The sequence below is a fragment of the Pristis pectinata genome, chromosome 3 (genome assembly GCF_009764475.1).
Source record: "Pristis pectinata isolate sPriPec2 chromosome 3, sPriPec2.1.pri, whole genome shotgun sequence".
Lineage (NCBI taxonomy): Eukaryota > Metazoa > Chordata > Chondrichthyes > Rhinopristiformes > Pristidae > Pristis > Pristis pectinata.
The window spans coordinates 115,107,323-115,135,127 of NC_067407.1; the positions used below are offsets into that span (position 1 = coordinate 115,107,323).

A 27,805-nucleotide genomic window follows, 5' to 3' on the forward strand; every position below is an offset into this window, starting at 1 on the left:
CTGTTCTGCTTTCAGATGTTCAGCATCTATAGTTTTTTTTTGCTTTTTAGTAGGTGAAATCTTGCTTGACTGGACTGAAGTACTTTGAAGTGGTCCACTTACAGGATAAAATTAATTTGTAGTTCAGATGGAGTCATCTTGTAACATTACCGAACTAATGCCTGGGTGTGGAGACTCTGACATTACAGAATCAGTTATACAAAGTATGTATATGATTGGAAAAATGACAGATTGAAAAAAAGAGAAGCATTTACTGCTTTGTGTATTGGTTTAAAATAGTTAAGGATTATATTAAAAGAAATCTAAGATACTTGGTAAACTTGTTGCTCAACATATAGATTAGCAATCAGAATATCAAATAATTATTGACTCAGAATGATAGACTGTTTTGGAGAAACTCGTCTTCAATCTGGATGTTTGTTTCTGATTGCTAAAACATGAGTGGGTGGGGACACTCAAATGCTGGAGTAGAGAAAAAATCAAGGAATGTACCTCTTAGTTCTACAGATTCAAATGGTTAAGAAAGACTGAAGGAACTTCAGCTTTTTAGCTTGGAAAGAGGTGTCTGAAAAGTGATCTTAGAGTTACATAAAACAGTAAAGAGTACAGAAGGCATAAATTTGAGAATTTAGGTTGTTATAGTAGGGCATGTGAACTCAAGTTTAAACAAGTAAAAGGTAAATTTCAGATCAATAGCAGGTAGCTTTCAATCAAAATTTCATCAATACGTGCCCTGGTCAGAATAACAGTACAGATCCTCCCCAGCTTCCAAACGCCTGAATTATGACCAGCCTGTACATACATAGAAACGTGGAAAATCTACAGCACCATACAGGCCCTTTGGTCCACAAAGTTGTGCCGAACATGTCTTTATCTTAGAAATTACTAGGCTTACCCATAGCCCTCTATTTTTGTAAGCTCCATGTACCTATCCAAAAGTCTCTTAAAAGACCCTACCGTACCCGCCTCCACCACCGTTGCCAACAGCCCATTCCATGCACTCACCACTCTGAGTAAAAAACTTAGCCCTGACATCTCCTCTGTACCTACTCCCCAGCACCTTAAATCTGTGTCCTCCTGTGGCAACAATTTCAGCCTGGGCAAAAGGCCTCTCACTATCCACAAGATCAATGCCTCGCATCATCTTATACACTTCTATCAGGTCACCTCTCAGCGACCAAGCATTAGTGAGACCAATGTGATGGAATTGCCGGCTGCTGCAGGGTTGCAGGCATCCTCTGCCACGTGAGAACTCGGTTTGCGGCCACATTTCTGACTTGCGAACTGTTCGGGTTATGAACAGTTCTCAGGAATGGATCCCTGTCATGACCTGGGGAGGACTTGTACTAAAAACATCTAGCAACCAATTGGTTAGAGCAAAGGAAGGACTTTAGAGTCTTTCTGAATTGCCTCCTTCATTCTCAATGATGTGGCAATTCAGAGATTTAACTTGAAGAACTACTGCATCGTTGGGAATTCGGGAAGCTTTTCTTTTGGTGTAAGTTACTACTGTTCTCCCTGAATGATTCAAAACTTGTTTAGGTGCTATCATTATCAGCAATTTGGGGCCAAATTGAACTCTTTTGCAATAGTAAAATACTGCAGATGCTGGAAATCTGAAATGAAAACAGAACATACTCATCAAGTCAGGCAACACCTGGAGAAAGATAAAGAGCTATTGTTTAAGTTGATGCCCTTTCATCAGAACTGCTTTAACTGATACTAAGGTACCCTAGTAAAACTGAAAAGCTAAGTAAGTATAAAAAACTAAAACTGCTGGAAACATGGAAAAAAAACAAAAAAATGCTAGAAATGCTCAGCGGGTCATGCAGCATCTATGGAAAGGTAAACAGAGTTAACCTTTCAGGTTGAAGACCATTTGTCGGATTTGGGTAAGAAAGAAAACCATGTTAATTTTAAATTGCAGAGAAGGTGGAATTTTGGTGAATCTGATGGAAATTGCAAAGCATGATCCACTGAATACACAAGCTGGTGGGGTGGATGGTGAGGATGAGGATAGATCCATTAATTCTCTGTTCAGGAGGAGAGTGGCTAAGAGCAAAAATGCAGGAAATGAATGAGATGCAGTCAAGGATTCTGTCATCTATGGTCTGTGGTGTACTCCATGTTATTCTGATGTGACTTAGGTTCTTCATGCTTTGATACACAACTTTTAGAAGTGGACTGAAATCTTTTTGTGCTGAAATCTGAAAGTTAAATAAAAAAAAGTCAACAGGATTCTACTCAGAGTTGCTCAGGCCACAACAGTGATTTGTTTTTAAGGACAGATGACATTTTGATAGTTGTTAGAAAAGGAAAAGGTAGATTTTTCAACTATTTATTCCTTACATTTTACTGGGATTCTCCACTGGTTTAGTCACTTTCTCAGAAGAGTGATGGAACTCATTTTAAGGAGCTTTCAGTTTTCTTTAAACACTGTGTCTGCATTTAGGCTGGACCACTTGGAGTCCAGCTCCCTCAACAAGTATGGGAAGGTTCCATTCTATTTTGAAAGGTAAATTCCAAGCAAAGAATTTCATTGTAAGGGCCAATTGCTCTTAGGAGTCCTATTCTGATTCATCACACAAACCATTCTGAATAGCATTTCCCAAGTGGAAGTCTTCTGTAAATGTCCAGTTAATGATAGTCCTCTGAGATCTAGTTGGCCTTCATATAAATTAAGGACTGTCCCAACTACGTTCTGTTCATTTGGTCTCTTAGTAATCTGATCAATTTGACTGTTAACGTTTCCTTAGGATGGAACTTTAAGATTCAGTGACAAATTCTGATGGTGCAGTAAATATTATTGAAAAATAAGTAAAACAACCATTGCAAGAGTAATTGCTCAAAATGAATCTTCTGTGTAGAACTTTTTTTTGCCAGTTCTGCTGTAACCTTTTTATATTCTCCTGAGCATTCATGTCAGCGTTTGTGTATTGTTTGTAAAAGCTTTGGATTACATGTATAATAGGGAGCTATTTAACTTTGATATACAAATTTTTAAACCTCTTTGTTCCCGTGTTGAGCTTTTATGATGCTCTTTAAATGGTATTTTAAAATAAAATCCTAACAGGAGTGCTACAGAGATTGAAAAAGTAAGAGGAGGAAGGACTCTGACCATAATTCCTCTAAATCTCAGAATGCCTTATGGTACTGTGGATGTTAAAACTGTAGGATTTAGTAATTAACCCTTTTCACTCCAGATACCACATAGTCTGGTGCTGTAAGAAATTACCTAATGAGGTAGGGTAGTGAAGAAGGCATATGGCATGCTTGCCTTCAGAGGTCGGGGCATAGAATATGAGTTACAGCTTTACAAAACACTGCTTAGACCTCACTCGGAATATCATGTGCAGTTCTATTCACCACATTTTTAGGAAGGAGGTGATTGTGCCGGAGAGAGTGCAGAGGAGGTTCACCAGGATGTTATCTGGATTGGAGGATGTAAATTAGGGGGGAGAGATTAGATAGGCTGGGTTTGTTTTCCCTGGAGCAAAGGAGGCTAAGGAGCAACCTGATAGAGATATATAAAATTATGAGGACATAGATAGAATCTTTTTCCCATGGTAAGGAAACAAAAGAGCACAGGCTTGTGATCAAATGGGATTAGTGTTGGTGGGCAGAAAAGTCAGCAGGTATGTGACGGGCCGAATGGTCAGTGTGTATGTGATGGGCCAAAAGGCCCGATTCTGTACTGTACAACCCTATGACTATGAAATATGAATGCTAGAATATAGCAGTATACTTAGCAGTATTTAAGCAGGTAGCATGCGAACAGTTTAAAAAGAGAGAGAAAAAACTTTGGCGGTTTCGTTTTGTTTTGGCGAGAGAATCAGCTAAGGACTTCGGAGTGCATAAGTGTTTTTTTTACTAATCGGGAATAGTGGGGCAAGACTGCACAGGCATGTGACATCAGCAGGTAGCACGCGTACAGTTTAAAAAGAAGACCGCCATATCCAGCGGGCAGCGTCAGACCGAGCAGTGGAGTGAGAGGTAGCAGAGTGATTGGGCTTTGGCTCAACGGACTTAGGTGGTAACGGGGCGAGGCGAGATCTATTATTCTCTTCGACATCAAGAGGCGGATCCCATCTGCAACAACACTGGTGAGTAGCTGGTAAGTAAAGGTAAGGTTTACTGTTATTGTTATAACATTTAAATAGAATACAGCTGGGTAGGGAAAAAAATAGTTCAGATGGAGGGCAAGGCGATGTGCTGCAGCCAATTGATGTGGGAGCTAGTGGACCCTGCTGTGGTGCACAGTGACCACATGTGCACTAAGTGCTTGAGGCTGGAGGAACTTCGGCTCAGAATTGATGAGCTGGAGTCGCAGCTTCAAACACTGCGAAGCATCAGGGAGGGAGAGAGTTATGTAGATGCTGTGCATCGGGAGGCAGTCACCCCCCCCCCCCCCCCCCCCCCCTTAGAGCAGGTACTTCTAGGGTCCAGGAGGCAGATAGATGGGCGCCTGTCAAGGGAGAGAAAAAGAAAGGGAACAGGCAGACAGTGCAGAGGATCCCAGAGGCTGTTCCCTCAATAACAGGTATTCCGTTTTGGATGTTGTTGAGGGGGATGACCTGCAGGGATCAAGCGGCAGTAGCCAGGTCTCTGGCACTGGGACTGGTGCTGCTGCTCAGAAGGGAAGGGAGGAGAAGAGGAGGGCAATAGTGATAGGGGACTCAATAGTCAGGGGAACAGAGAGGAGGTTCTGTGGACATGAGTGAGAATCCCGGATGGTATCTTGCCTCCCAGATGCCAGGGTCCAGGATGTCTCTGATCGGGTCCACAGCATTCTTGAGCGGGAGGGAAAGCAGCCAGAAGTCGTGGTACACGTTGGTACCAACGACATAGGTAGGAAGAGGGATGAGGTCCTGACAAGTGAGTTTAGGGAGTTAGGCAGAAGGCTGAAGAACAGGACCTCAAGGGTAGCAATCTCAGGATTGCTGCCAGTGCCACGTGATAGTGAAGGTAAGGATAGGAGGAGATGGCAAATGAATGCATGGCTGAGGAGTTGGTGCAGGGGGCAAGGTATTAGATTTTTGGATCATTGAGATCTCTTCTGGGCAAGGTGGGCACTGCACAGAGTGGATAGGTTACATCTGAACTGGAGGGGGACCAATATCCTTGCAGACAGGTTTGCTAGTGTGGTTCAGGAGGATTTAAGCTAGTTTGCAAGGGGGATGGGAACCAGAGGGAAGAAGTGCATGGAGTAAAGTCAGATCTAACATATAGAGAGGCTTTGAGGAAGGAGAAGCAGAGTATAGAGTGTAAAAGTAGAAAGCTGGATGGGCTAAAGTGCATTTACTTAAATGCAAGAAGTATCAGGAATAAGGGTGATGAATTGAGAGCTTGGATAAATACTTGGAACTATGATATTGTGGCTCTTGCAGAAACTTGACTGTCACCAGGGCAGGAATGGATACTGAATATTACTGGATTACAGTGTTTTAAAAGGGATGGGGGGGTGGTATAAGAGTTACTGGTCAGGGATACTATTGTAGCTGCAGAAAGGGTGGATAATGTAGAAGGATCCTCTCTAGAGTCAGTATGGGTGGAAGTTAGGAACAAGAAAGGAGCAGTTACTCTATGGGAAGTATTCTATAGGCCCCCTGGTAGCAGCAAGGATACTAAGGAGCAGATTGGGAGGCAGATTTTGGTAAGGTGCAAGAATAACAGGGTTGTTATCATGGGAGACTTCAACTTCCCAAATATTGATTGGCACCTGCTTAGTACCAAAGGTTTAGATGGGGCAGAATTTGTTAGGTGTGTCCAGGATGGATTCCTGCCACAGTATGTTGCCAGGCCGACTAGAGGGAATGCCATATTAGATCTAATATTAGGTAATGAACCGGGTCAGGTGACAGATCTATCAGTGGGTGAGCATTTGGGGGACAGTGACCACCGCTCCCTAACCTTTAACATTGTCATGGACAAGGATAGAAGCAAAGAGAACAGGAAGATATTTAATTGGGGAAAGGCAAATTATGAGGCTATAAGGCTAGAACTTGACTGTAAATTGGGATGACATTTTTGAAAAGAAATGTACTGTGGAGATGTGGTTGTTGTTCAGGGATCTCTTGCAGGATGTTAGGGATACATTTGTCCCGGTGAGGCAAAGAAGGAATGGAAGGTTGAAGGAACCATGGATGACAAGACAGGTGGAACATCTAGTTAGGAGGAAGAAGGCAGCATACATAAGGTGTAGGCAGCAAGGATCAGATAGGGCTCATGAGGAATATAGGGTAGCAAGGAAGGAACTTAAGAAGGGGCTGAGGAGAGCAAAAAGGGGACATGAAAAGGCCGTGGTGAGTAGGGTTAAGGAAAATCCCAAGGCATTTTTCACATGTGAAGAGCAGAAGGATGACGAGAGTAAAGGTAGGACCGATTAGAGACAAAGGTGGGAAGATGTGCCTGGAAACTGTGAAAGTAGGTGAGGTCCTCAATGAATACTTCTCTTCAGTAGTCACCAAGGAGAGGGGCCTTGATGACGCTGAGGACAGTGTTGGTAAGGTTAATGTTCTAGAGAATGTTGATATCAAAAGAGAGGATGTGTTGGAGCTGTTAGAAAATATTAGGACAGATGAGTCCCCGGGGCCCGATGGAATATTCCCCAGGCTGCTCCGCGAGGCGAGAGGGGAGATTGGTGAACTGTTGGCTAGGATCTTTGAGTCCTCGTTGTCCACGGGAATGGTGCTGGAGGATTGGAGGGTGGCAAATGGTGTCCCCTTATTCAAAAAAGGTAGTAGGGATAGTCCAGGGAATTATAGACCAGTGAGCCTTACATCTGTGGTGGGCAAGCTGTTAGGAAGGATTCTTAGAGATAGGATCTATGGGCATTTAGAGAATTGTGGTCTGATCAGGGACAGCCAGCATGGCTTTGTGGAGGGCAGATCATGTCTCACAAGCCTGATAGGGTTCTTTGAGGAGGTGGCCAGGCAGATTGATGAGGGTAGTGCAGTAGATGTGGTCTACATGGATTTTAGTAAGGCATTTGACAAGGTTCCACATGGTAAGCATTCTTCAGAAGGTCAGAGGGCTTGGGATCCAGGGAAGTTTGGCCGTGTGGATTCAAAACTGGCTTACCTGTAGAAAGCAGAGGGTTGTGGTGGAGGGAGTGCATTAAGATCGGAGGGCTGTGACTAGTGGTGTCCCACATGGATCGGTTCTGGGACCTCTACTTTTCGTGATTTTTATCAATGACTTGGATGAGGGGGTAGAAGGATGGGTTGGCAAGTTTGCAGACGACACAAAGATTGGTGGTGTTGTGGATAGTGTGGAGGATTGTCAAAGATTGCAGAGGGACCTTGATAGGATGCAGAGCTGGGCTGAGAAGTGGCAGATGGAGTTCAATCTGGAGAACTGTGAGGTGGTACACTTTGGAAGGACAAACTCCAAGGCAGAGTACAAAGTTAATGGCAAGATTCTAGATAATGTGGAGTAGCAGAGGGATCTGGGGGTTCATATCCACAGATCCCTGAAAGTTGCCTCACAGGTGGATAGGGTAGTTAAGACAGCTTATGGGATGTTAGCTTTCATAAGTCATGGGATCGAGCTTTAAGAGCCGCGAGGTAATGATGCAGCTCTACAAAACTCTGGTTAGACCACACTTAGAGTACTGTGTCCAGTTCTGGTCGCCTCATTATAAGAAGGATGTGGAAGCGTTGGAAAGGGTGCAGAGGAGATTTACCAGGATGCTGCCTGGTTTAGAGAGTACTTATTATGAGGAGAGACTAAAGGAGCTAGGGCTTTACTCTTTGGAGAGAAGGGGGATGAGAGGAGACATGATAGAGGTGTACAAAATTTTATGAGGAATAGATAGAGTAGACAGCCAGCGCCTCTTTCCCAGGGCACCAGTGCTCAATACTAGAAGGCATGGCTTTAAAGTAATGGGTGAGAAGTTCAAGGGAGATATCAGAGGAAGGTTTTTTACCCAGAGAGTGGTTGGTGCATGGAATGTGCTGCCTGGGGTGGTGGTGGAGGCAGGTACATTGGTCAAATTCAAGAGATTGTTAGATAAGCATATGGAGGAATTTAAAATTGAGGGAGGAGTTAGATAGTCTTAGGCGAGGTTTAACGGTCGGCACAACATTGTGGACCGAAGGGCCTGTATTGTGCTGTACTATTCCAGCGACGAGAGAGCGGAGAGTGCCGGAAAATAACGAGTGAGGTTTTTTTTTCTCTTTCTAGCGTTCGGGACAGCGGCGAGTGACTGCGCAGGCGCGTGACGTCACCCGGAAGCGCGCGGGCGATTTAAAAGTCGGAGGTTCGCCTTCAGTTTTCTTTCCAGCGACGAGAGAGCGGAGAGTGCCGGAAAATAACGAGCGAGGTTTTTTTTTCTCTTTCTAGCGTTTGGGACAGCAGCGAGTGACTGCGCAGGTGCGTGACGTCACCCAGAAGCGCGCGGGCGATTTAAAAAGCAGACGAGCATATCTAGCGGGCAGCGTCGGAGCGGGCAGCTGAGTGAGAGGGAGCAGAGTGGGTTCGGCTTTGGCTCAACGGGCTTCGGCGAGAGCGGGAAAGAGGCGAGATTATAGAGAGGGGGTAAATTATTAGTTTAGTTTAGTTGTTGAGCTCAGTGATATTCAGCAGTATGCATCTGGGATTAGTGTTGTGTTTGGAGTGTCAGATGTGGGGCCCCTGGGAGACGACCAGACTCCCTGATAACTACATCTGCGCGAAGTGCACCGAGATGCGGCTCCTCAAGAAACGGATTGAGAGTCTGGAGCAGCAGCTGGATGACCTTCGGTTGGTTAGGGAGAGCGAGCAGGAGATAGACAGGAGTTATAAAGAATATGTAGACAGCACCTCAGTGGCGGTCCCCCTCAAAAACCGATATCTCATTTTAGATTCGGTTGGAGAGTATGACTTCATAGAGGAAGACCTCAGCAGCCAGGACCTTGGCACCGTGTCTGGTACTGTGGTCCAGCAGAGGAAGAGACATGCAGTGGTTATTGGGGATTCGATAGTAAGGGGTACGGATAGCAGATTCTGCGATAGCGATAATGAGTCTCGGATGGTGTGTTGCCTCCCTGGTGCCAGGGTACGGGATATCACAGACCGTGTCGAGAATATTCTGAGAGGGGAGGGTGAGCAGCCAGAAATCTTGGTACATGTAGGTACCAATGATGTAGGTAGAAAAAGAGAAGAGGTCCTGAAGGAGGAATACAAGGCATTAGGGAGAAGGTTGAAAAGTAGAACCTCAAGGGTAGTAATCTCAGGACTACTACCCATGCCGCGTGTCAATGACAGGAAGAATAGAAAGCTCTGGCAGATAAATGCGTGGCTGAGTGACTGGTGCAAGGGGCAGGGCTTCAGATTCTTGGATACCTGGGACCTTTTTTGGGGGAGGCAAGACCTATTTGCTAAGGATGGGTTGCACCTAAACTCCAAAGGGTCCAATATCCTGGCGGGAATGTTTAATTTAGTTGTAGGGGAGGGTTTAAACTGATCTGGCAGGGGGATGGTAACCAGGATGCTAGGTTACAAGATGCTAAGGTGAGGGAGGAAGTGTATAGAAACGAATCCATTGAGGATGGCAAGAATGACAGGCAGGTGATAAGTCAGGATAATTTACTGAATAATAGAAGTACAACAAATCAGGATGTTAGGATACAGAATGTTAGGATCGGGGATGAGGATGTTAGGATACCGAATGTTAGGATAGGGGATGAGGTCTACACGAACATGTCTAAGATAGTAGGTAGCGAAGATAGTAAGAAGGATGGACAGGTAGAAAGTCAGGATAATCTGCTGAACAATAGAAGTACAATAAAATCAATAGCAGATACCAGTCTAAACGTACTATATTTAAATGCACGTAGCATCAGGAATAAAGTAGATCACCTAGTGGCACAACTACAGGTTAATAAGTATGACATCGTTGCAATCACTGAGTCATGGCTTCATGATGGATGTGATTGGGAACTGAATGTCAAGGGGTATACAGTGTATAGGAAGGATAGGCGAGTAGGCAGAGGGGGAGGTGTGGCCATGATGGTTAGTAGCGATATAAAATCAATAGAAAGGAAGGACATTGGGTCAGAGGAGGTGGAATCCTTATGGGTGGAGCTAAGAAATAGCAAGGGTAAAAGGACAATAGTAGCAGTCATATATAGGCCCCCGAACAGCAGTCAGGAAGTGGACCATAAGTTGCAGATTGAGATAGAAAAAGCGTGCCAGAGTGACAATGTGAAGGTAATTATGGGGGATTTTAACATGAAGGTGGACTGGGAAATCCAGCAAGGCGGTAGTACTCAGGAGAGTGAGTTTGTGGAATGTCTAAGGGATGTTTTTCTGGAGCAACTTATTGAGGAGCCCACCAGGGGATCGGCTGTTTTGGATTGTGTGCTGTGTAGTGAACCCGAGGTGATTAGGGAACTAAAGGTAAAGGAACCACTGGGAACAAGTGATCACAATATGATTGAGTTTAGTTTCAAGTTTGAGAAGGAGAAGCTGATAACTGGTGTATCGATATTTCAGTGGAATAAGGGAAATTACAAAGGTATGAGAGAAGAGTTGGCCCAAATTGATTGGAGGAGTAAGTTAGCTGGAGGGACGGCAGAGGAGAAATGGAAGAAATTTCTACAGGAAGTAAGGACAATGCAGGACAGATATATTCCAAGAAAAAAGAAGGTTTTGAATGGAAAAAAGGCACAGATGTGGATAACGAGGGAGGTGAAGGATAAAATAAAAGCAAAAGGGGCGGCGTACAAAGTAGCAAAAATTAGTGGGAAAACAGAAGATTGGAAAGTTTTTAAAAATCTGCAGAGAGAAACTAAGAAGGTCATTAGGAAAGCAAAGATGAGTTACGAAAGGAAGCTGGCGGACAACATTCGGAAGGATTCTAAGAGTTTTTTTTAAATACATAAGGAATAAAAGAGAGACACGGGTTGACATAGGACCAATTGATAACGGTGCAGGACGTATTATAATGGACGATAGTGAGATGGCAAGGGAATTGAATGAATATTTTGCATTGGTCTTCACCGTGGAGGACATAAGCAATGTGCCCGTTAGTCAGGAGTCTCACGAATTGGAACTAAGTTCAGTTGAGATTAATAGGGAGAAGGTGCTAGGAAAACTAAAGGGGCTTAAGACTGATAAGTCTCCCGGACCGGATGAGGTGCATCCCCGGGTTCTGAAGGAGGTGGCTGTAGAGATAGCGGAGGCATTGGCGATTATTTTTCAGGAATCGATAGATTCTGGCATGGTTCCGGAGGACTGGAGGGTAGCGAATGTAGTTCCGTTGTATAAGAAAGGTGGGAGGCAGCACAAAGGCAATTACAGACCTATTAGTCTGACGTCAGTGGTGGGAAAATTATTGGAATCTATCCTCAAGGAGGAGGTTACCGAATACCTAGAGGCGCAAGGCAAGATTGGACCTAGTCAACATGGTTTTGTGAAGGGGAGGTCCTGTCTGACCAACCTATTGGAGTTTTTTGAAGAAATCACAGGTAGGGTGGATAAGGGAGAGGCGGTAGACGTTGAGTATTTAGACTTTCAAAAGGCCTTCGATAAGGTGCCTCACAAGAGACTGATTAATAAGATGAGAGGTCATGGAATTACGGGTAGGATAGCAGAATGGGTGGAGCATTGGCTGGTTGGCAGGAAGCAAAGGGTGGAAATAAAAGGATCTCGTTCTGGTCGGTTACCGGTTACTGGTGGTGTGCCGCAGGGGTCGGTGTTGGGACCGCTCCTTTTTACCTTGTACATCAATGATTTGGATGATGGAATAAATGGTTGTGTGGCTAAGTTTGCGGATGACACCAAGATAAGTGGAGGAGTAGGGAGCATAGAGGAAATAGAAAGGATGCAGAGGGACCTAGACAGTTTAGGAGAATGGGCAAGGAAATGGCAGATGAGATTCAATGTTGAGAAATGTGCAGTTGTACACTTTGGAAGCAGAAATAAGCGGGTAGACTATTATCTAGAAGGAGAGAAGATTGATAGTACGGTAGTACAAAGGGACTTGGGGGTACTCGTACAAGATACCTTAAAAGTTAACCACCAGGTTGGATCGGTGGTTAAGAAAGCGAATGCTATGTTGGCATTCATCTCGAGAGGTATAGTGTATAAAAGTAAGGAAGTGTTGATGAGGCTCTACAGGGCACTAGTGAGGCCTCATTTGGAATACTGTGCGCAGTTTTGGGCCCCACATCTTAGGAAGGATGTGCTGACGTTGGAGAGGGTTCAGAGGAGATTTACGAGAATGATTCTGGGAATGAAAGGGCTTAAGTATGATGAGCGTTTGTCGGCTCTTGGACTGTACTCACTGGAGTACAGAAGGATGAGAGGGGACCTCGTAGCGACATTTAAAATGTTGACAGGTAAGGATAGAGTAGATGTGGCTAGGCTGTTTCCCTTGGTGGGCGAGTCCAGGACCAGAGGGCACAATCTTAGAATTAGAGGGTACAGTTTCAAGACAGAGATGAGGAGAAATTTCTTTACCCAGAGGGTGGTGAAATTGTGGAACTCCTTGCCATGCACAGCAGTGGAGGCCAGATCAGTGGGGGTGTTCAAGGAGGAGATAGACAGATATCTAAATAGTCAGGGTATCAAGGGATATGGGGATAAGGCTGGAAAATGGGATTAGAATTGTTTTTTTTTCCCACCCCATTTCTTTTTCCCTTTTCCTTGGAGCAGACTCGATGGGCCGAATGGCCTGCTTCTGCTCCCTTGTCTTGTGATCTTGTGATAATTCTATGATAGTTGCTTTAAGAGTAAGTAAACTAAATTTAGGAACAGGCCTTGATTTTAACACACTGAGAAGGAGATGAGTGTGGGATTGACCTTTACAGAGTAGTCCCTGGCGTTACAGAAGTGACTCAGGAGAGACTTGATACAAGTGAGGGAGGATGAGGCCCAGATGTGATGTGGGGTGGACAGGGGAGAAGGTGAGAGAAGTTCCAGCGGATGCAGAGTTCAAGATACAGTCAGGGCAGGAGGAGGAGGAAGCCTAGGGAGGGGGATGAGGAAGATGAGATGACTTGGGGGATGTGGAGGATCTGTTGCCATCTCCTCCTCCTCCTTCTCCTTCCCCTTGACAAAGCATACCGTACCTGGACAGTTCTGCCCATGGAGGTCAAGGACACTCACACAGCAGTGACTGATCTATGCCTCATTTAATAGTTTGCTACGCAATGGAAGCAAATGTTCTCTCCAGGACAAGGGACTGTGTCTTTGTTCAAGGTAGAATAGACAATCAGGCTGAGAATAAATGAATTTATGAGGGTTGCGGGTTCAGTGAGTGATAAACTGCACTCATCTCGACCTTTGTCCTCCCCTTCAGTACTCAAAGATCTTCATACATCAAATTATATACAGTATATCCCTGCAGGGGCAACTCATGGTAGAATGTGAGAAAAAAAATCTTATGGTCCATACATGTTTTTGCATGACTCTTTTGTTCTTTGGCAGTCCATGTTGCTGACCATACTAGTCTCAACTCTGCACAGAGGACAGGATCTGGAAGACACCACTCTTTCCTTGGTTTCTAATATCTGGTCCTGCTCCAGCAAATACAGCTGAACACTGTTATAGTGATTGCCACAGGGCAATGAGGAGCTGAGTGAGAGTTCTCAAAATGTTATTCCTGTGCCAGCATCAGGACAGGGCAGCACAGTGGCGCAGCTAGTAAATCCACCACATTCTCCAGAGACCTCAATCTTGTTCTCCTCCTCAGTCTTCCTTCCTAGGCTGACTTCCTCCCCCTCCTACCCTGACTGCACCTTGAACTCTACATCCTCTGGAACTTTTCTCACCTTCTCCCCTGTCCACCCTGCACCACACCTGGGCCTCATCCTCCCTCACGTATCTAGTCTCTCAATCCTGACTTCAGGTCCTGTCACTGCAGAGTTTGTACACTCTCCTTGTGACTGCATGGGTTTCCTCTGGCTGGTCTGGTTTCCTCCCACCTCCCAACGATATTTGAATTAGTAGACTAATTAGGCACTGTAAATTGTCCTTAGTGCATAGGGACATGATAGAATCTAGGGGGAGTTGATGAGAATATGGGAAGAATAAAAAGTGGGATTAATGTAGGATTAGTGTAAATGGGTGCTTGATGGTGTGCATGCTCTTGGTGGGTTGGAGACCCTGTTTCTGTGTTGTATCTCTGTATGACTCTCAGGACACCATTCTAGGTTGCCCTGCAGTACTGCAGAGAGAGTTCTAGTCATCGTTGTTGTCGGTTGCCCCCAGTGCCACCTTGCCATCTGGAAAGCTTGGTCTTTTCCAGAAACATCACCAGCAGGGGGAGTAGGAAATGGAGGACAGATACCACAGGTGGGAGAGGCAGTGGTCGATCTTGGCACATAAGGTGGAAGGGAGGCTCTCTCTGGATGCACTGTCAAGTTCAATCTGGATGTCTGGATATTTTCTTGGCTGCACTCCATGCTAGAGAGGTAATGTGCATCCACAGCATGCACAGAGGAATCATTCATTCCACTCAGGTAAACTCCTTAAGGATATTAATAGAGAAGTGCTGTGATTAAGGTTTATGCATTCAAGAGGAAAACATATCTGTACAATTTCCATTCTCACTACTGGGGTAGCTTGGAATCTTTGAGATCTGGGGCTCATAGCTAAATCACTGCAGATTGTGCAGCTGCCTAGTAATGCTATTTCACTATCATTGAATGCAGCATAGAGTACAAAGGAGTTTCTTATCTAAGGGACCAGTGAACTTGCTAGATAGACTGTGATAGTCAGTGACTTATTGGAGAATGCCCAGTGAGGGTCAAAGTTCTGACATTATTCATTGCAGAAATGTACTGACAGGTATGCTGGATTGCAGTAATAGTTATTGGGATCTGTCATTTAATACAGCACTGGATATTCCAGACATGCCTAGATGTTTGCACAGGTATTAGGATTGAATTTTGTGTTCGGTACACATCAGCATGGGTTAACCATTTGGTGCGATTAGTTTAGAGGACAGAAAAGGAGCGATTTTTGTTTCAATTGGAATCCCATTATTAGAATCCAGTATTCTTACCCTTTGTTAAGTGCTTATGCTGTCTTCAGTACATGGAAGACTTAGATGGTGCAATTTAAGAAACTGAACATTTGTTAGAAATAGCTATTCTTTCAAAACGTTGTTATAGGGAAGAAATACTTTATATAGTTTTTAAAGAGCTGCTTAGGTGTGTAAATTTAATTATGTGAAGCTTTCGGTGTTGCATTCTCAATTTCTATAGAACATTTCACTGAGCCTATGTTTGTACATTTTATTTCACAAACAAATGAATTTCTATCAGGCATTGTGGATATAAGCTTAAACAGATTTTCTCTTGCTTAGTGCTCTGATGTGCTAGTCAAGCTTACAGTAAGTAAAAACAGAAATAGCTGAAAATCCTCAGTACGTCCTGCATCATCTATGGAGAAAAAAGAATTGGACAAATGTATTTCAGCTCAAAAATTCTTCTTCAGCATTGGAACTTGTTGTTAAAGAGATCAAAGAGGATCAAATCGAGAGGAGATAAAAATAAAAAAAGCTGCAGGAAAAGAAATTGAATGGCATAAAGTTCTTACGTGGGTGATCAAAGTAGTTAAAAGGCAGAAATGAAAGACATAAAGAGACATAGATGAGAAGGACTATTGAAATAAAGCACACATGCAAGAACCTGACACAGTCTCTGAATAGTCTAAGAATAGAGTTGTCTAAGATGGATGGAGAAGTACAAATGCTGAGAAGGTGGAGAAGGCCCATGAATACATTAGGAGAAATAAAGCGTTAGTATAGACCATACTGTCATCAATATGTTTCAATATAAATATCAATTGGTAATGTTCTTAAAGTTAAATGTTAAGTCTAGAAAGCTGCAAGTGTCTAATGGATAGGTGAGATGCCGTTCTTTGTACTTGCATAGAGAATCTTTGGAACCACATCAAGGCCAGAGAGGGCATAAATTATATAATTAGGCTGTCCTATGTAGTTATTTTTGTGTGTTTAAAATGTCCCTCCGAAAATTTCTGTTTGTTAGCAAGTCTTAGAAGGATCTGCTCTCCCCTCCTCCCCAGCACCTGCCTATCACTATCTCACCTGCATCTACCTATCACCACCCTGTGCCCACCCTGCCTCCTCTCTTTTGTCCACCTATCACTGCTCTGCTTTTCCCTCCTATGTATTGGGCTTCCCCTTTTCCTATCTTCAGTCCTGATGAAGGATCCTGACCTGAAACGTTGACCGCCTGCTTTTCTCCACGGACGCTGCCTGGCCTGCTGAGTTCCTCCAGCATCATCGTGTTTTTCATCCAGATTCCAGCATCTGCAGTCCTTTGTTTCTCTTGAATCCTGCTCAGTCTCCTGAACACTGAACAAAGAGGTTCCACAAGTGTGTACTGACATATGCAAAGTACACACATTTTAATGTGCATAGCAATCTGGTACACAGTGTTCCTCAAATTTAGCATAAATAGCATCTTCTCAGCTTGATGTAACAATATAGTTGGCCTGCCAGCAGGAGATCCTGCTTACTCTCTGAATGTTCGGTCTTGCTGCTGGTTTAGAAAGAAAACTCTGTGATATAAACATCATTTGTTTTGGTTAGGCAACAAACTAAAGTTTTCATATGCACGAAAACACTGAACTGCTTACAATTTTCTATGAGCTAAGTTCTATTAGTTTTAACATATCCAGCAGCCCTTTGCTGCTTTCCCCTCTCCAAAACTTTCCAAACACTTGCTTCAGTGCCTTATTTCCCCATTGGATGCATTCACCCAATGCTTTGCACTCATTATCCTGAATTGTATTCTTTATTCCTTGAGGTGTACTGTTCCCTGATTTAGAATGTGATCTTTTTTATTTATCTATTTGTAAGCAATGCCATGAGAGATCAGGCAGGATAATTATATAATTTTGTTTTAGTTTTGTGTGTTTCATCATAACAGATATTTGTGTTTCCTCTTTTTTGCATGGCTTATGGTATCTACTTTCTATTTTATTTTCTTCAATTAGTTCCACGCAATGGACACTTTACACAAGCACAACTATGACTTGACAAATGCAATCAGCATCTTAGTACCACAGGGTGGTCCTGTTCTGTGCAGAGATGAAATGGAAGAATGGTCAGCGTCTGAAGCTAGCCTGTTTGAAGAGGCATTGGAAAAGTATGGCAAGGATTTCAATGACATCCGACAAGACTTTGTAAGAACAACAGAGCATTTATTCTGATATCATTAATCCATTGAGAGTGATTAGGTAATACTGCAGGAATGAAGTTCTTTTATTAATTGGACAACTTTTCATCCATTTGCTCTGATGCGAGAACATTTCATTTCTGTGAACTGTGGGCAATTAACATGACAAAACTGATGTGTTTGGAGGTCAATACATACTTCAGAAAGAAAATGGGAATTGGAGGAACATAGAAAAAGGGAAATAAACTAGATTATTTTGGGAAAGAAGGAGGAGACTAGATCAGGATCAGAGGTGTGAGAAAAGAGCAGATGTGCTCATGATTCCTTCTCTTGGTTTTTCCACTGTCTTTCTGAACTTGCAACCCTTTTCCTCCACGGATTTCTGTGAATGCTCTCTATAATTTTAAGTTTACCTTCCACACAGATAACCCACCCACAGGCATGTGCACCCATATGACTTTCCAGAAAGTGTCTTTTCAGATTTTTGCCATTGATTCTTGGACCATCCTCTCATTTCCCTATTCAGTCATTTCCTTACTCATGAAAAACACTATGATGCTGGAGGAACTCAGCAGGCTAGACAGCATTCGTGGAGAAAAGCAGGCGGTCAACGTTTCGGGTCAGAACCCTTCATCAGGACTGAAACTAGGAAAAGGGGAAGCCCAATATATAGCAGGGAAAAGCAAAGCAGTGATAGGTGGACAAAAGAGGCTTCCCCTTTTCCTATCTTCAGTCCTGAAGAAGGGTCCTGTCCCGAAACGTTGACTGCCTTCTTTTCTCCATGGATGCTGCCTGGCCTGCTGAGTTCTCTCCAGCAGAGTGTTTTTCATCCAGATTCCAGCATCTGCAGTCCTTTGCTTATTGTGTGCCCCAGCTCCAAGTACAACAGGCAGCTTTGTGGGTTTAGATTTATGGATGGTTGCTGTGAAATTTAATTCCATAAAGCTGTTTTTCTGCATCATGCAACTGAAAAGTAATTTCTTATACCCCCAGAGGAAGGTGATAATGACCATTTCCAGATTTTTACATCACTCTGGAAATTTGAGCAGGCACCTTGTGATATAATTTCCTCGTCAAAGGTGCACAAAATTATGTCATTTCCCCATGTTGTGCTTGTTTTGGTTTTGGACAAGATCATAGGCCACATTGTCCTGGGGTCATCTATTATTGTGCACTCTTAAGATAACGTTTTCCCCAACTGCAGAAAGCCTGTTGTCACCATCAACCACAAAAAAAAACCCACCCTGAATGCACTCTCTCCAATCGCTATCCAAGATTTTTTCTTGCTTTGGAAAGTCCTTGAAGACATCACCATGTGCAATGAAATGCTTGCCTCCTGAGACCTTACAATTTCACTTGTACTGTACCCACTGCAAAATCGCTTCTTGTCAAGGTATTAGTAACACCCTTAACGCCCATCACCACTGTTTGGTAACTCTTTATTTAATTACCCTTGATCTTTCTGTCTCTCTGTAATATTATTCCTTGATAGTCCATCTTCATGTGATTATTCTCAAAATATTTGTTCCACAAGCAACACTGAATATTCTACTTTGATGTCCTGATTTTTGTTTTTGCCGTGTATACTGCTGCTAACATGCGGAATACTTTAGATTATCTGTATTTAAATGGATGTTGTCCTTGTTCACCGTAAACCAAAGTTTGCTCCATTACCGCTATCAACATTCCATAATATGCACAGTTCACTTTTATAAATATGTATATTCTTAACTTTGAAAGTTTGACTAATGTTTAAAGACATTTAGATTAGAATAAATTCTGCTTGACTCGTAGCTGGGTGTAATTGTCAATATCTCTTTAATAGTTGCCATGGAAATCACTGACCAGTATCATAGAATACTATTATATGTGGAAAACAACAGATAGATATGTGCAACAGGTAAGTAAAAGCAGTGCTTGTCTTATTGACTATTTCTTAAAGAATTTAAGATTTATTAAATTGCTAATTAATTAGCTTATTGAAATGCACATTAAACTCAAATTGTTTTTGGTAAAGCAAAATTATATTAAACGAAACTGCTTCATACAAATTGAAATTGTCCAGAGGAAAGAATTAGGCACATTCTAAATTTAAAGTTATTTTCTATTAAGATAACCTTAACAGCTTCCACTTATTCTGTGAACTTTATATACATGAACTTTAGAATTTTAACAACACCTTCTGTTCTTTTTATGATATATTCTGAGAATAAAAGCAGTGGTGATTTATTTAAATCTTTAGATAGCTCAATATAAATAAATCATTATGATTTATTTGTGTGTAGTGTGTTGTGGCAGAGTTATTGTGTTGATTTATACAAGGCCTCATAAATCACCTGAGGGTCAAGTTTACAACATTATGCTCCCATCCATTTTAATGGATAAAACATCACTGGGATAATGCCCACAATCTCCTGGTATGAACACTGCCAACATTGGTGAAAATGGTCTTTACAAACCTCCACAGCATTGTGTGTATCTGTGTATAATGGTGGTATTCCAGTGACGTTACATTTGAAATTAAACATTCATTGTTCAGAGGACTTAATTGAGAATTTTAGCTGGTGTTAGATGAATTTTATTTTAACATTTACTGCAGTGATCTATATTGCTACAACAAAAACATAATGCTGGGGAAGCGCTCAGCAAATCAGGCAGTATCTGAGGAAAGAGAAACTTTTGAGTAAGCTGAGTACTTATATCATTATCTGTTTTTGCTTCAGATTTCCAGCATCTGCACTGCATAAAGTTTTCAATGAGGAACATATCTTATTTTTTAAAGCTGACATCTATTAAACAAAATTTAAAGGGTTGTTTTATATCAAATGTGACCTTTGAATAGGAAATCAGTGAATAATTACTAGGTTAGAAATACAATTAAGTTAATGAGCTGTTCATTGCATTACAAAATATACTGGTTAGCAGCTGTAGTAAACAACAAAAATGTGGTCATTCTGGGTGATGTAGTGTATCTAAACTTCCAATAGACATTTTCTGTAATGACGAATAATGAGTGTTGGCAAAATTAAAGCCCAATTAAATGAGGCAAAAGCAATATGGATGCAAAATTGCCACAAGAGCTGTAGCAAATAACTGTTTTTGGATTGGAGAAATATATGCAGTGGTATTTCAGAGAGCTCAGTAACAGGACCATTGTTTTTCATATACATAGATTTCTTGGAATTTTGGGTACAGGTTTCAATTTCCTTCTTTAATTCTATTTTTTTAAATTCATTTTTAGAAACGCCTCAAGGCAGCTGAGGCAGAGAGCAAACTGAAACAGGTGTACATTCCAACATAGTAAGTTTTTGTAAACCAGAGTACAATTGTAATGTGTATGAAATGTTATGTAGTTCGTAAGGCCCAATTTCCAAACATCGTTTACAACATTCACTGGATCACTTGTGGTTGACTGTTATCTGTCTATTAGGTTCCATGGCAGTTTTGCTGGCTCTGCTTATGATGCCAGCACCCCAAAACAATGAATAAAAGAACTGCAATCTAAGACTAAATTAAGAATTTTTAATATCTTGTTTTGTTTGATGAAACAAATTGTGTATCATTGGGTTTATTCTAAATTCATAGTTTACTTGAAATACAAACTGAATTTATTTCCATCTTTTCCTGACCTTGACTAGGACTTTGACCAATTTTTCTAAATTACATTTGACCCTGGAAAAACTAATGTTTCAGACTGAAGAACAATTGTGACTTGGTCAGATAAAGCTTTATCTGACATTGACAAACCTATGTATACAATGGGTCAAACCTTTTGATTCAATGCAAGTGCTAATGTTCGGATTTGCCCTCATATCTTTACATGTCCTGTACTGGCCTGGGCTTGCGTTGCCTGACAAATCTTCCTCCCTCCCACTTGTACTGTCGGCTCCTTCTGCACTATATCTGCGCACTCGCTGTGAGTTCCATTGGGCAGGGTGAGTTCCTGCAGACTCCCAGCTCATGGGCTGGGAAATCTGCCTGTAGTGCCTGCACCAGGTAAAACCTCATGAAGGTTCAACAGTTGATCCAATTAAATGGAAGAAATTGGCTACTGGAGAAAGGTAAAATTAAGGTGGTTGAAGTTCTTTTGTATGTGTGCAGTCTTTGAAATTCATTTGTTTTTACTATTTTTACTGTTTTTAGCATTTTGTGACAGATCAAATCTATTCAAATAAAAGCTAAATAGCGGTGACAATTCTGCCAACTGATGACCCTGGGGATGGGGCCTCACCAGCTATCAAAGCCATTCTCTGAGTCCAGCCTAGCTGCTTGAATTGAGACGGCTCCTTTATTGCACATTGCTATGCTGATGTTCTGGGAGCTGGGGCTGTGCTAGAAGAAATGTGGCCCAAGGTCAACTGGATAATGACCTTGGGGTAGCGAAAGATCTGCTCCAGTGTCAAGACAATGTGGCAGAACGTGAACTATTTTCCATGTGCTTTTACTGGAGAAGTACTGACAGAGCCAAGAGCACATTCTCTCACATTCACCACTGACAGATGCCCAAACTTTAAGCCTGCCTTTCACTGAAGTCTAGACCCAAAATTAATAGGCCGTGTACAGTTCTAGGGTCTTGTACAATGAATGTGGTCAAATGGACAGACCAGAACAAGTCCCACTCATGAAATGGCTGAAAAATACCTTGACAGCTGACAAAGATGTAGTTCTCTCAAAGTTGTCAAATTTCTAAATGCTTTTGTAAGTTCCTGAAGTATAGAAACATTCAAAATTATGAAAGATCAATGAAATAAATTTTAATTTAAACAAAGATATTTCAATGGACAGAAATTTTCAAATAATCAAAAATATTAAAAAAAAGGAAAGCCAAATATTTTAAAACATTTATCTGATACTACTTCCTCAAACATTTCTTGACTGAAATGAATGGGCTCTCTTTGGCATAGGTTCAACAGGCAAATGCTGAGAATACAGCAGGTCTGTGCTCTTCTGCTGGATTCTCTTTGGAGTGCAACCAGGAAACTGTATGTGGAGCCTGGCCAGCAAGTTTTAGACTGGTGTGTTCATGTGCGTGTTCCATACTTATTAACATTTATGAGAAACTGTCAGCATTTTAGTGCAATTTCCGGCCTACTGTTTTCCAATTTTAGTTTATATGTTCCTACTGAGTACAAAAAAAAACATTATTTGCAAATTGGGATTTGCTGTGTTTGGTCTTCTATCTATAGTAACTTTGCCAGAATGCTGGTGTATTAATTGGCAAAAACACAGAAGACATCTCCACATCTGAATCACTTATTCACTCTCTGTTCAGGCATAGGGTGCTAAATTCTTGCAACACATGACAAAAATGTTGTCCTACTTTCTCCTTTTGAGAGGTTCCTTTGATCAGCTAGGCGAAGCACATCTGATTGTTGAGCAATCATTACCTATAACATGGACCTCAGCACCTTAAAGTTTAATTTTTAAAATTCAAGTCAAATCAAGTTGAGTTTATTGTCATGTGCATAAGTACGGTAAGGTACAGATACAATGAAAAACTTGCTTGCAGCAGCAGCACAGGCACCTAGGTACAGACAACACACAGAATATAAATTATACAAGACAGTGAAGAGAAAAAAAAGACTGCAAAGCAAGGCATTAGTGCAAAAAAAACGACAATCAGAGACATTATGGTACTTAATGAGACTTAATGGTACAAGAGGTGATCTCTAGTGTTCCTTTGCTGAGGTAGGGTTATGGTTGTACAGGTCAGTTCAAGAACCTGATGGTCTGAGTCAGATTGTAAAAACAGAGCTGAATCTCATGACAGGAATTAATAATTCCAACTGAAGCTGCTGCATGTTCATCCAAGAAAATTATATTCTGGTGAATGATTTACTTTGCAATATTTAACATCTTTTTCATTAATAAATAAATATTTTCTTTTTTTTAATTCTCTTATTTAGCAATAAACCTAATCCGAATCAGATATCAAGTGTTAATGGAAAGCCTGCTGTGGTGAATGGTCCAGTTGGAGGGATGGTTTATCAAAACCAGAACTCAAGTTTAGGCCGACCATGTGAGAGTTGTTACAGTGAGTACCATCCATAGTAAACTATTTTAGTATAAGACCTGAAGCATGATCTACAAGAAGGTTCTCTAACCAGAAATAAACTTTGTAAATTCACGTAAATAGGTTTGGGACTAACTGGAAGTTTTAATTTAGATATTCAGTGGAATCTTACTGTAGGAGACATGGTAGTGTAGCGGTTAGCATAATGCTATTGCAGCGCCAGCGACCCGCGTTCAATTCCCGTCACTGTCTCTAAGGAGTTTGTACATTCTCCCCGTGTCTGCATGGGTTTCCTCCGGGTGCTCTGATTTCCTCCCATATTCCAAAGACATACGGGTTAGGAAGTTGTGGGCATGTTTTGTTGGCGCCGGAAGCATGGCGACACTTGCGGGCTGCCCCCAGAACACTCTATGCAAAAAGTTGCATTTCGCGGTGTATTTCAATATACATGTGACTAATGAAGAAATCTTAAATCTTCAGTTTCTTTAGTGTTGTTAGGAGGCAAGGTTACATGCTTTATAATGTAAACAAAATTGGTATTCACATTTTAAAACTGTGTCCTCCTGTCAGCGAGGTAATCATTTTTCACGGCACTTGGGTTTCAATAGTTGTGTCTCTTCGGGATGTTGGAGAGGAAGCAGTACAAAATCCTGATAACTTGCTACTGATGACAACAGATGGCCGGACAGAAACATTAAGGTGCAGGAGGTGAATGCAAAAGGGAAATGCAAGAGGTGACCTAGATATCAGGAGGTTATAGGGCAGAGGAAAAGGCAAATCTACATTGTACAGGAGCTCTGAAAAACTCTGACTGAAATATTAGGGAGAGTCTTCCCCTGAACAGCCAAGCTACCTGAGCTTGCAGGTCACTTGACCTTGGACACAGTCTTTCACTTGGAAGCCACCTCTCACCTGATTGGCAAGTGGAAGTCAGCATTCTCCTTCTGGATGGCTTGAAGTGTTCAGTGCTATAGTGTAGGTGTTCCGAAATCATTAAGCAGCTGAGCAGAAGGCTGAACTTCTACCTGTGCTCAGGAGCCCTGAACTTCTGCTCAGTTAATTAAGTGAAAAAGAGGTTATAAAATAGCATTGCTGATTAGATGATTTCTTTTGTGCATGTTGGAGTTTTTGATATGAGTTTGACATTTTCAGCATTACTCTGGGGTTTCTTATTAATATAGTCCATAACTCAAAGCTGTCAGATGGAGATATGTTGTTGTGATGTACCTGCACTGTATTTGTCTCTATTGTAAAAAAAAAATATGCAGGATAAAACATAAGAGCATAGGTAATAGGAACAGAAGCAGGCCATTTGTGCTTAATCACACATTCAATGATGTCATATCTTGTCAATCTCAATCCCACTTTTACACGCTATCCTTGTTTTCCTGGACTCCTTTACAGTCCAAAAGACCAAAACAGCTTCCATTCAGGCTGCACATTTAACAGAGCAAGACATACAAGACACCCATAGGAGGATTATCAAATTAAAACTGATGTTAAGCCAGATAATTTAGGCCAGGTGACTAAAGATGTGGTCAAAGAGGGAACTTTAAGGAGCCTCTTAAAGGAGGAAAGAGAAGTGGCAACATATAAGGAAAGATGTCTAGAGTCTGCTCACTTGGCAAAAATGGCTGCCAAAAGTGGAGCAATTAATTTAAAGATGGTTGAGGAATTTAAGATGTCCATATATCTTTTGAATGCTTATGGATGTTGCAGACAAAAGGGATGAAACCACAGAGGATTTTGAAATGGAGGACGAGAAGTTAAAAATCGAGGCATTGCTTAATTGGGATTCAATGTAGAAAGAATAAGATAAATGGTGAGTAGAGGCATAATAGAAATTATCCTGCAGAGTTTGGGGCATATTAGGATTTGGACTGCAGAATTTTGGTTAACCTCAGTTTTACAGTGCAGAGAATAGGATGTCAGCCAAGAGTGCTTTCAAATTAAGTCCAGAAGTAACAATAGTATTGATGATGATTTCAGCAACAGGTAAGCCCAGATGAGCAGCTAGGCAATGTTACGGTAGTAGAAATCACCAGACTTAATAATGGCATGGAGTGTGGTTCGAAGCTCATCTGGGGTCAGATATGACACTGAGGTTATTGTTCTTCTCTCTTGTGCTTATTTCACAAGTAAGCATCTACAGTCCTCTGGGGTAGCGAATCACAAAGATTCAAAATCCTTTGAGGAGAGTTCTTGTCATCTTTGTCGTAAATGGCTATCCCTTGAGACTATTACTCCTTTCTTGAGTATTTGTTGTAAATGTCATTTCAGATATCCCTAATGCAATTTTAGTATTCAAGAGAGTGACTATAGACAGACGAGCTGTCTTGGTGATCTTCAAACAAAGTAATTTTAGAACACTGCATCTCTTTTTGTGTAGATTGTGTGCAATATTCTTTCTATTTGATTTTTTTTATCTTTGGCTGGCATATTCCCATGTTGATTGAAGGCTGAGCAAGAGGTCTAAGCCTAGAATTTCCAGCAATTTGTGTGACTCTGGGATGCACTCAGCACGTACAACCCCGATGTCCTGGGACTGATAGTTGAATGTGTGCGTTACTGTGAATGGCAAGTGCATTGTGCTGTGATGATAATCCAGGAAGTGTGCTCTGTTCTGCATTTCCTGCCATTCCTGACTATCAAATGCAGGTCGAAAGGTTGGCAACAATGATTTGCCTTATTCGCGGACATCACTGCCTGAGGAGGTATTTCAGAGAGTGATCTTGCATGTGTCAGAGTACAAGTACCAAAATTCAATTTTTGCTGGCAGCATAATGGCTGGTTGGAAAACATGATGATGCTGGAGAAACTCAGCAGGCCAGGCAGCATCCGTGGAGAAAAAAGGAGGCAGTCAACGTTTTGGGTTAGGACCCTGGCAAGTTGACATTCCTCTGCTACACCAGCGACCTGCACAGCAAAGCTCTGCTCCCGTTCAATCAGCGATAATGATGAGTGCTTTCCTCCTATGCTTTACTCAACCCTAGTTTGCAAGTTGGCAGCGTCTCTCTGTGGCAGTCAGAAGTCTCATCTTGTTGGTCCTATATCCTAGTCAGACAGGCCAGAAAAGTCTTGGTATTAGAGTCTGACATTGGATTCTTTTCTGAATTTATTGAAAGAGGGAAGACTTGGCAGAAATTTAAGTGAGTTCTTATTAAAAGTAATGTTCACAGAGGGTGTGTGAATACACAATTGTTATTTGTACCATGCAACTCACTATTAAACATGCACTCGAATATCACGTTGCTAAGACAAGGGTCTACGTATCTGCAGAGAGGTTGGCAACTGCTAACAAAAACACAAAGGGGCCAGTAGGCTGAAGTATATAGTAATTTCCTCACCACAATGGAGAAGGTGGCAAAGCCAAAATTTAGTTTACCCTGTTCAAATCCATCAGGATTCAAGGATGCACAGATAACATTCTGATCTATGTGACCAGTGTTTATTCCAGGAGCAAAATTTGGCAAAAGAAAAACCATAAAGAAATTTTACCAACTTAGGATGTTGATCAGATTTCAATCTACTGCAAGCATTGGTGGAATTTGTGCCATCAAGTTTACCTGTGACAGGGATGCGTACTCATTTTTGATTATTGATTTTGTATTTTAAGTTTAAAGCAATCTGACAGAAAGTAATTCAGTAAGCCCACAATTATTGGAATGATCACAAAATTAGAAAGGTATTAAATTAGTGCAATTTCTTATAAACCTGCAATTTTAATAGATTATAACTTCTTTCAGCTCAATGTTCAAAGCTTTTCATAATTGGAATGATTGACTTCTGTTTTTCAATCTGCACTGTTTCAGCCACGCAGTCTCAACAGTGGTTTTCCTGGGGACCTCCTAATATGCAATGTAGACTTTGTGCTTCATGTTGGACATACTGGAAGAAGTATGGTGGTCTAAAGATGCCTACTCGAACAGAAGCAGAAAAAATGTCACCACCACATGACGTTTCGGTAACAAGCTAAAAGATCTGAATTTCCCAAATTATGCTGATGATTGTGACTAGCTATCGACACCATTTATGTGTAGTCAACAAACCAGTTTTCTTTGGATATTTTTTCTCTCAGAAAATTATTATTTATATCAGACAAGTAATTGCTAATAACCCATTGTTTGCTCTGACACAGAATTATAGCACTTTGATCTGCCTTTGATCTTGGAATGGAAAACCACTTTATTTTTCTCTCACTTCCTTAAAAGGAAAAAGCTGGATATAAGATGGCCGAAGAGTTCATTACAAAATTGCCTTGTAATCTTTCTATTATTTAAAAAAGCAATCTCTTAAAAGTATATTAATATTGACAAAGTTAATGTCCAGCTTCAGAATGCAATGTTCACTTAGGGATGGTTATAAAGCTTTCAGATATGACTGTGACATTACATCATTGTAAAATTGTCATTATCAATATATTACAGCTATGAAAATGTGTGTATTTTGCAACATTGACACATGGTAAATAGAACTATAAACTGATCAAGCTGATCAGGTTTGAATCTCGAAAGTAAAATGAAATCCATTATAAAAGGATTTTTGACAGCAGTCCATGTTATTGACTACGGGGGAGCTTAATGTTCATCATCTCTGCTGCCTCAAAAAGGATTCTTTTGTGTAAATTCAGCTGTTAAGAGATTCAAGTTTACCAATT

At 41.6% G+C, this 27,805-nt stretch overlaps 1 protein-coding gene across 8 annotated transcripts in view; it reads left to right on the plus strand.

The window, feature by feature from the left end:
* The window catches only part of mta3 (metastasis associated 1 family, member 3), a 188,536-nt gene that overhangs the window by 107,923 nt on the left and 52,808 nt on the right, over positions 1-27,805 (plus strand). For all 8 annotated transcript variants that reach the window (XM_052012144.1, XM_052012141.1, XM_052012137.1 and 5 more), the window contains exons 9-13: positions 16,954-17,142; positions 18,961-19,035; positions 20,377-20,435; positions 23,042-23,169; positions 26,961-27,112. In XM_052012144.1, coding sequence (XP_051868104.1) covers positions 16,954-17,142; positions 18,961-19,035; positions 20,377-20,435; positions 23,042-23,169; positions 26,961-27,112 — 603 coding nt within the window. The remainder of the gene's footprint in view (positions 1-16,953; positions 17,143-18,960; positions 19,036-20,376; positions 20,436-23,041; positions 23,170-26,960; positions 27,113-27,805) is intronic.